At 52.1% G+C, this 9516-nt stretch overlaps 1 protein-coding gene across 1 annotated transcript; it reads left to right on the top strand.

The window, feature by feature from the left end:
* The first annotated feature begins 330 nt into the window (after positions 1 to 330).
* RAPSN (receptor associated protein of the synapse) lies at positions 331 to 8735 on the top strand. Its single transcript, XM_001364089.3, has 8 exons — positions 331 to 1726; positions 2100 to 2438; positions 3147 to 3305; positions 3695 to 3793; positions 3889 to 4011; positions 6531 to 6584; positions 6944 to 7143; positions 7891 to 8735. Exons 1-8 carry the CDS (start codon positions 1535 to 1537, stop codon positions 7961 to 7963), a joined length of 1239 nt encoding a protein of 412 aa, XP_001364126.1. The 5' UTR covers positions 331 to 1534; the 3' UTR covers positions 7964 to 8735.
* Positions 8736 to 9516: the final 781 nt, after the last annotated feature.

Below are 9516 nucleotides of genomic sequence, written 5' to 3' on the forward strand. Positions count from 1 at the left end.
GTATTAACCTTGCAAGCATGTTGCTCTCATCTATTTTTCCTGGGGCTAAGTAAGAATAATAATCATAGCAATATTGCTAATAAGGGGATGTTAATAAGGAAAGTCACTTAGGAATGGTTCCATTCTTCCTGGGGGCTGCTTTGCAGTCCCCAGTTTACATGTGTGACCGTGTCAAACAGCATCATGTTTGGCTCCCGGCAATCCCGTGCTGTCGTCCCTACATACCTCACTAGGTCAAGTTCTTGGGGAAGGCCCTGGGTCTGACTCAGTGGTCATAGCACCTATCCTGTCCCCCCCCCCCCCCCCCGTGGACCCACTGGTGACCCTGAATGTACACCTCCATTGGAGATGCTGATGAGATGCAGGAGGCAGCCAGGTGTTCGAGGACAAGACCGAATGGCAAGAAGACCACAGATTGAATGTTAACCCCAAATCCTAGCTGTGTGACTCTGAGCCAGTCGCTTAACCTCTGTGTACCTCAGTTTCCTCATCTGTGAAATGGGGAGAAGAGCATCCACTTCCCAGTGTTCAAATACTTGTAATGTGTGCAAAGCGCTTTTACAGACCTTAAATAAAGCATGTTTAAATGCTACCAATAGGACCACCTTTGTGCCTGAAAAATTTTCCAATTTAAAAAATCCACTGACAAAGTAGGTAGCAAATAAATATAAAATAAAGGTGAGATGTCTCAGCCCTCCAGGTTTCTGTCTTTGTCTACCCTTCTCTGCCCCCCCCAGCACCCCATCTCTGACTTCTTGATCTATAAAATGAGGGGATTCAGCTTGGTAGCTTCCTTGGGCACTCCCCGCTCTCACTGTGATCCTTCTAGGAACCACCTCCTCTGAGCCTCTGCATATGGAGGCCCCTTTCTCTATAGACTGGGGGGGGGAGATGTTGGGCCCGCTCCCAATGCAGGGACACCCCCCTTAGTTCACTACGACAGAAAGTGGCTTGGAGTATTTTTGCACATAGAAGTCCTTGGCCTTTCTCAGGAGAGCTCCAGAAGCTTTCATTTAATGTGTGTTTGGGATGGGGGGCTGCCTCCAGTCAGCTCCCTCTGATTAGATAGAAGGCGGTCTCTGTGAGGGGCAGAAGCCTCCTTCAAAGCCAGCTTCTCCGGGGTCACCCAGCTAAATTGGACATCGTCTCCTCTGCTAGCCCAGCCCCCGTTGCTTGCCCCCTTCCTGTGACTCGATGGTGCCTTCCAGGCTCGGGATTTGGGTTGGGGGAGCAGGCCTCAGGCAAGGGCTCAGGAAGCTTCTCCCCTAGCTGGAGAGGGGCTCAGCGTGTGACCTTGGAGCCGCCGTTCTGGGCTGGCCACGTGGCCCGGACTGGCAGGGACAGCTGCCTCCTGGGTGGGGGCCGGAAGGCCGGGCTGTCTTGCTGTCTCCTGAGCCTCTCAGTTCTTTGTTCCTTCGGCCAGGGAGTGACTCCCAGCTTCTAGGGGCTCCACTTCTCTATGGCACCGGGCTCTGGCCTAGCTGGGGCCACCCGTCCGTGAGGGGTCACTTCCTTGCTGGGGCCGGGGCCGGAGATGGGGCAGGACCAGGCCAAACAGCAGATAGAGAAGGGGCTCCAGCTGTACCAGTCCAACCAGACCGAGAAGGCCCTGCAGGTCTGGATGAGGATCCTGGATAAAAGCAGCGACTTGGTGGGGAGGTTCCGAGTGCTGGGCTGCTTGGTCACTGCCCACTCAGAGATGGGCCGTTACAAGGATATGCTGAAGGTGGGTGTGATGTGGGGAGCCCCGACCTCTGGGTCTTTGGCCTGTGCTCCTCAGGGTTCGTGTGGCTAGAGTCAGATGGCTGACCCCTTGCTCAAATCGGGGGAGATCCCGGGCTTTCAGGGGAGCCCCGGGCTCAACAAATTCTCTTGTTGTGCTTTCCTGGAGGAGGGGGGAATTGGGGTTCACCTAGTCTTCCCCGTCCTCAGCCTCGCACTGGATCCCCATCCAGCTTGTCCAGCCTTGCTTTGACCCCGCCCTGGCGGTCCCCAACGTCCCGGGGGGGCCCTGACACCCCCGGACCTTAGACTCATCCCCGGGGCCCATGCACAAGCTCGGCCTCCAGGCCTCGGCTGAGTGCAGGCTCGGGGGTCAGTTTGCTGTGGTTCAGATCGACACGGCCCGGGAGTTAGAAGACGCCGACTACCTCATGGAGAGCTACCTGAACCTCGCCCGAAGCAATGAGAAGCTGTGCGAATTCCAGAAGACCATCTCCTACTGTAAGACCTGCCTCAACATGCAGGGGACTCGGGTGGGCCAGCAGCTCAATGGGCAGGTGAGCCTGAGCATGGGCAATGCCTTTCTGGGCCTCAGCCTCTTCCAGAAGGCCCTGGAGAGCTTCGAGAAGGCCCTTCGCTACGCGCACAACAATGACGACAAGATGCTGGAGTGCCGCGTCTGCTGCAGCCTGGGCAGCTTCTACTCCCAGGTCAAGGTGAGTGGTGGCCCGGGGAGCCCCGAGCTGGACCCTGAGGCGGGAAACGGGAAGGGGGCCTTCCTGGAACTGGGCCAAGCAAGCAACGCCATTAAAAAATAAGTAAACACTTACTTTCCGTCTTAATATCAAGAGGGCTGGGCAGTGGGGGTTACTTGACTTGCCCAGGAGGTCGGATTTGAACCCAGAACCTCCTGTCTCCAGGCCTGACTCAATCCACTGGGCCACCTCATGGCTCCCCAGCAAAGCCATTCTTGGGACAACATACGTTGAGTCCAGTTCACTTTCCATGGGACATTTTGAAGGCCCTTTGTTCCAAACTCCTCGTAGGCAAAGATGTCCTGCCTTTCTTATCCCCGGGGCCCTTAAAAGCATGGGCGATCTTGAAAGGAAAAGAGGAGCTGGGGGGACCTGGGCTTGCCCCTTCTGCTGCTGGCATACTATCACTAAGCTTGGCTGCCTTCCTGGCACTGAAGGCCCGCCCCCCCCCCAGACATTCCTCCCTCCAAGGCTGCCCTTATATTCATTTTAATCTGATTCCCTTCTAAAACAATATTGAGGGGTGCAGAGGACCAGGATGGCCCTCATCTGGGGTGGAAAGGGCAATGCCAGGCCTTGCCAGCCTCTCTCTGGCCTCTATGTGGGTCCTCCTTCTGTCCTTGCCCCTGAAGCCCCTCTTTATTCCCTGTGCCTGCCCCCTGGCTCCAGGACTACGAGAAAGCTCTCTTCTTCCCCTGCAAAGCCGCCGAGCTGGTCAATGACTATGGCAAGGGATGGAGCCTCAAGTATCGCGCCATGAGCCAATACCACATGGCGGTGGCCTATCGGAAACTGGGCCACCTGGGGGATTCCATGGAGTGCTGCGAGGTGGGGCTGGGCCCCGGGGGAGGCAGGGGTCCGAATAGAACGTCTTTTTCATTCCACCAGCCACCTGACCCTCCATCAGGGACTCTCCTGGCTGGGCCCATTCCCCCTCCCCTCTAGACCAGCTTCTCCTTGAATGCTGATAAAAGTTTCCCCCAAGCCCCCAAATAGAAACGAGGCCTCCTTGTCCCAGCCTTTGTGCCTCCTGGTGGCCTCTAATGAGTGTTCTCGAATGCCTCTAGAAGGGAGCCCCGGCCACTTTGCTGGCTAGCGATGGCCTCCTCTCACGGGGACAGTGGGAGTGGGAGGAGGGCCCCCTCTAGGGTATTGAGGGGCCTGTGGCTGCCCCCTGCCTTGGCTGTGGCTTGCGGATGAAGGGCTTTGCCTCTCAGGAATCCATGAAGATTGCCCTCCAGCACGGAGACCGGCCTCTTCAGGCTCTCTGTCTCCTTTGTTTCGCCGACATCCACCGGAGCCGCAGAGACTTGGAGGTAAGGCAGAAGGGTTCCGGGCAGAGAAGGGGCTCAGGTGGGATCGACAAGAAGGAAAATGGGTCCCGAGCCCAGTTGTTTCCCTCTGTCCCCAGACAGCCTTCCCGAGGTATGACTCTGCCATGAGCATCATGACAGAGATTGGGAACCGCCTGGGGCAGGTGCAGGTACTGCTTGGTGTCGCCAAATGCTGGGTGACCAAGAAGGAGCCAGAGAAGGTGAGGGTGTCTCCCTTTTCCGAATTCCACCCTCCCGGGGTTTGCTCTCCCATACCCAGCCTCGCTGTACCCTGGAGAGGCAACAGGGATGCCATTGGCTTGGGGGCGTCCATCCCAGACCCTCTTTTCCTTTCTGGATAGTCCATGTTTTTAGGGACCTCTCTAAGACAGAAGGTAAGTGTTTAAAAAAAAAGATTAAAAATAGAGGAATTGGGTAGGTTGAACAGGGTTTTAAGTGCCAAGAAGGAGTTTATATTTCATCTGGGAGCTACTAGAGTTTCCTGGGTAGGGGGGTGACACGGTCAGGCCTGTGCTTTAAAAATATCATTATGGCAGCTGTGTGGAGGAGGGATTGGAGTTGGGAGGGAGAGATTTGTGGCAAGGGAACCAGTTAGAAAGTTATTGCAGTAGACTGGAGAAGAGATAGCAGAGATGTTCGGAAGAGAGGGATGCTAGGATAGGTGGTCGATGGAAAGAGAAGTCAAAGATGACCCCAAGGTTCACGCCTGGTGCTTAGGAGAAGGATGGGAAAGTTAGAAGACATAGGTTCGAGTAACACATCTCCAGCTGGAATCGATCTTTCTCAGTCAGCTCATCCAATTTGCCGTTTGCATCCTGCCTCCTCCCTCCAGCCCCCACAACCCCTTTTTGGTACATGTGGACACTGAAGCACTTATTTGAGGGTGATTGGCAGAGCCGTTCACTGAATGCACATCCTCCAACTCCCAAAGCAGGGCCTTTTCTGCTCTGCAGTAATATGTAAGGGGCAAGAAGGAACAGGAGTCATTCCGTTTTGTACAAGTCAGCTTGGATACAGAAGTGGAATTGTGCAGCTGAGAGATATGAAATAGGAGTTCAGGGAGTCTGGGATGATCAATCAGTTGCTATATAGAGGGGTAGACAGGTGGATAGATGGATAGACATAGAACAATGAATGGATAAAGGATAGATGTTAGATAGCGGATAGATGGATGGATGGATGAATGGATAGAAGGATGGATGACATGAATGGATAGAAGGGTGAATGGATGGATATAGAGGGATAGATGTTGGACAGAGGATAGATGGATGGATGAGATGAATGGATAGAAGGATGAATGGATGGATATAGAGGGATAGATGTTGGACAGAGGATAGATGGAAGGAAGAATGGATAGAAGGATGGATGGATGGATATAGAGGGATAGATGTTAGATAGAGGATGGATAGATGGAGGAATGGATAGAAGGATGGATGGATGAATGGATAGATATAGAGGGATAGATGTTGGACAGAGGATAGATGGAAGGAAGAATGGATAGAAGGATGGATGGATGGATATAGAGGGATAGATGTTAGATAGAGGATGGATAGATGGAGGAATGGATAGAAGGATGGATGGATGAATGGATAGATACAGAGGGATAGATGTTGGATAGAGGATAGATGGATGGGTGGATATAGAGGGATAGATGTTGAATAGAGGATGAATGGATAGAAGGATGGATGGATGGATGGATGGATGGATGGATGGATGGATGGATGGATATAGAGGGATAGATATTGAATAGAGGCTAAATGGATGGGTGGATGAATGGATGGATGGATGGATATAGAGGGATAGATGTTGGATAGAGGATAGATGGATGGATATAGAGGGTAAATGGATAGATATGTATTAGAGAATTGTCCATATGTAGGTGATAACTCAGGAGGATAAATAAGATCACCAAGGAAATGAATTTATAACAAAAAAAGAAACAAAGGCCCAAAAATAAAGTCTTAGAAAATTCTTGTGGCTAAGGAGAATCTAGAAATGGATGAGGAGCTAAGGAGATGGAGGTGTTGTCAACTAGTAAAGAAACCATCCTGGAAAACGTGTAGGGAAAAGTGCCAGAGGGAGGAGAAGGCCACCAAGAAAGGATGATTCTACAGAGGAGGACCAAGAAAAGGCTCCAAGAATTAAGACTCTGGCCTTAGATACTTCTAGCTGTGTGACCCTGGGCAAGTCACTTAACTGTATTTGCCTACCCCTTACTGCTCTTCTGCCTTGGAACTGATACTTAACATCAATTTTAAGACAGAAAGTATGGGTTTGGGAAAAAAAAAAGAGTCAAGACACTTGTGAGAAGGGAGAGCTGTTCAGTCTTATTTCATTTGTTTTCTTTGCCAAAGAAAATTACTTTTTGATTTGAAGAGAAAGAACAAAAAAGGCCAATATAGAAGTGAGACCCAAGATAAGGAGCTAATTAGCGGACCTTGATGATTCCATGTCACCCCACCATAAAGTACATCCTTAGGGATAGGAAGACCAGCAGGTGTGATGGCCGTGTCCCTGCCAGAGAACAGCTGTCCAAAGGCAGATCCCTAGGCTGTCTGGAGGACTCTCTGGTGCTGAAAGGCTTCTGCCTGTGGGGTGGGTTTGCACGGGGATCCTTGAGCAGGTGCGAGATGACCACAGAAGTCCCTCCCCTCTTAGAAGTTCTTTAACCTGTGTCTTACGTTGGCTGTCCCACAACTCTCTTTGCGCCTCTGCTCAGGCTCTAGATGTCATCGAAAAGGCCCAGGATCTGGCTGAAGGCCTGGGGAATAAGGTAACTCGGCCCCCTTCCCAACTCCCTCAGACACACCAGAGCCCAGTTAGAGGGAAACATGGAATGTTAGTGGCGCCAATAACCCTCCCCAATACCCTAAGATGAGGCAAGAGCCAGGGATAGCGGCGGAGAAAGGAGAGACTCAGCCAACAGCAGATGAGGAGCCGACAAGTCCTTGGTCTCTGTCCCTCTGGGGAGAGCCTGCCAGGCCCCTGGTGGCTGCCCCTCGGGCACTGTGCCGTGCCAACGCTGCTGAGGGGTGCGGGGAGGGGCTCCCCTGGTAGTTATCTAGCATCCATCCATCTGTCAGGCCCCATATCCACCTGGAGTCCTCTGTCCTCCCCTCACTCTGCTTCCAGCTGAGTCTACTGAAGCTCCACTGCCTGAGTGAGGGCATCTATCGCAGTAAGGGGCAGCAGCGGGAGCTCCGGGCTCACGTCGTCCGCTTCCATGAATGCGTAGAGGAGACGGAGCTGTACTGTGGCCTTTGCGGGGAGTCCATCGGGGAGAGGAACAATCGGCTGCAGGCCCTGCCGTGCTCCCACTTCTTCCACCTCAGGTATGAGGAGATGGAGTGTCCTCTCGGTGTCCTCCCAGCATCCTCCTGGTCTCCTGGTGGCCCTCCCTCTACTGCTCGCAGTGGGCTGAGCCCCCAGGAAGAGGAGACAGTCGTGGCAAGAATGCCTTTTCTTGTGGCTGGGCTGGGGGCCTCTGGAGACGGGCTTGCCAGGGGCTGAATTCAGGTCCCCAGCTGACTTGATTCTTGGCACATTTCTGGACGTCCAGGAGGTTCCTTCCTTGCCTTGACCTCTTCATCCTTCCCTTTTTCTACTGCTCTTCCTACACAGTGACTTGGGCCTATTCTGTGTAGAACAAACACTGAGGGGGGTTACAAAGGTATGGTTTGTGGGGTAGCCAGTGGCTCAGGGGATGGAGAGCCAGATCTGGAGCCGGGAGGTCCTGGGTTCAAATCTGGATTCAGACACTTCCTAGCACTACCTAGCCATACCACCTTGGAACCCATACAGAGTGTTGATTCCAAGACAGAAGGTAAAGGTTTAAAAAAAGAGGGGGGAGGCCCCAGAGGGGCCAGATAGTAGCCAGGAGAGCAGTTCAGAGAGAGAATTGGTTCCAGCTGAAGGATCTGGGAAAGCCCCCAGCAGAGGAAGATGCTTAGAAAGGGTGGAATGAGGATACTGAGGGCTCTTGATAGATGAAGGTCATGCCTAGGTTCCAGGTGATGGTGTATCATTGGGGGCTGCAAGGTAGCAGCCAGGCAAAAGAAATCCACTTTCCTGCCCTAAAGGTGCCTGCAGAACAACGGGACCCGGAGCTGCCCCAACTGCCGCCGCTCCTCCATGAAGCCAGGCTTTGTGTGACTCTGCCCTGGGCACAAAGGGCTCCATCCTGCATCCCCTCTTCCTCCCCGTCCTTCCTGAGGCCTCATGGATCTGCCTGGGGGAGCCCCCCCCCCCCAAGAGGCTTTATCATTTTAGTTCTGCCAAAGCCACGTCATCATCAGGTTTTCCCCCTGAATTCCAGATGTTCGCTTTGTTTTAGAAGTGGCCGGAGGGGTCAGGCTTCGTTGTCTGTATCTGCCTTCTTCCCCCCGCCATACCCCCTGCTCTTACTTGGGCCTGTAGCATTCCTGACTGCTGGGCTCCTCACGGCCATGTTTCTGTCCTTAACCCGATTTTTGTTCTCTTCCCCTGTAACACCCCAATTCTGCCAGGTTTTACCCTTCCCAGAATACTTTTAACTCAGTCCATTCCCTGTTTGTGGGGAAAGTTAGCACTGGGGAAGTCCAATCCCCATCTGTGGTGGTGGCAAGAACCTGTGGTTCTGATCCAGCCCCCTCCCCTGCCGTCATCCTCTACCTGGGGACTGGCCACCTGACTTCCTCCCCAAAGGCATGCATTTACTATTTGGGATTCTTTTCTTGGTGTCAGGCAGACAGCAGCCTTCCCTCCTGCACCCAACACTGCCTAAACAGTAATAGTCGACCTCTGATGCCCACCATACTTGTTTGTCTCCTCTTCTTTCTAGAAAAAGGGAAAAGAAATTGTTTCTATCCAGGTCTGAGTGAATCTTTTTTTTTTAAACCCTTACCTTCTAGTTCTCAGATGAAGAAATAAAAACTATCCAGCCATATGAGGAGATGCTCCAAATCACTATTGATTAGAGAAATGCAAAGTAAAGTTACTGATACTGTTATATTTATAGGGAAAATGGTGGGATTGAAGAACAGGGGATATTGAAGGTTTTGTAACAGGGAATGGAGGAGTTGAAGGGAGAGAGGGAATATGGCTGCCAGTGAAGTAAAAGGAAAGAGATGCCCCCTGCCGAGAGACTATTTTTGAAAAATGGGGTTCCCCAGAAATGGGCCACTTATGATAGCCTGAGGGGATGTCTTCTCTATTGGAGTGATGTGGAAGATACCCCAGAGCAGGTAAGCATGGACCCTCCTGAGAGACAAGCCTTCCCCCAGACTTAGTCACCCAGCAGGGGTCCAGTAAGGACCCTTTATAGTTGACTGGCTGTCCTGAGGTTCAGCTCCCTCTAGGTCCCCTGAAATGATAGTCCTCTTATCTGACTGCGTTATTTAAATAAAGATGAATTTTAATAGCAAGTTTGGATTGGGGAGGTATTAGGGAAGAGGGAATCGGGGTTTCCCTAGATGAGGTTTGAGTCTATCTCAGCTTTTGAGCTGAGGCCAGGCCTCACAGGCTGGTGGAGGGTTTCTTTTATTCCTGTCTATGCTAATCTGTGCTAGTTTTCTTAAGTTCAGTCTTAGCAGTAGACAGCAAGATGGAGAAAAGTTCTGACCTTCAGAGCTGGTTGGGCCTGTCTCTTCGGGCTGACCAGCTTTACAATCTTTTTTTTTTTAATTTTTATTTACAAACAAATACAGCTAAAGACCAGCCTTACAATC

This window comes from Monodelphis domestica, chromosome 6, assembly GCF_027887165.1.
Source record: "Monodelphis domestica isolate mMonDom1 chromosome 6, mMonDom1.pri, whole genome shotgun sequence".
In the NCBI taxonomy this organism is placed as follows: domain Eukaryota; kingdom Metazoa; phylum Chordata; class Mammalia; order Didelphimorphia; family Didelphidae; genus Monodelphis; species Monodelphis domestica.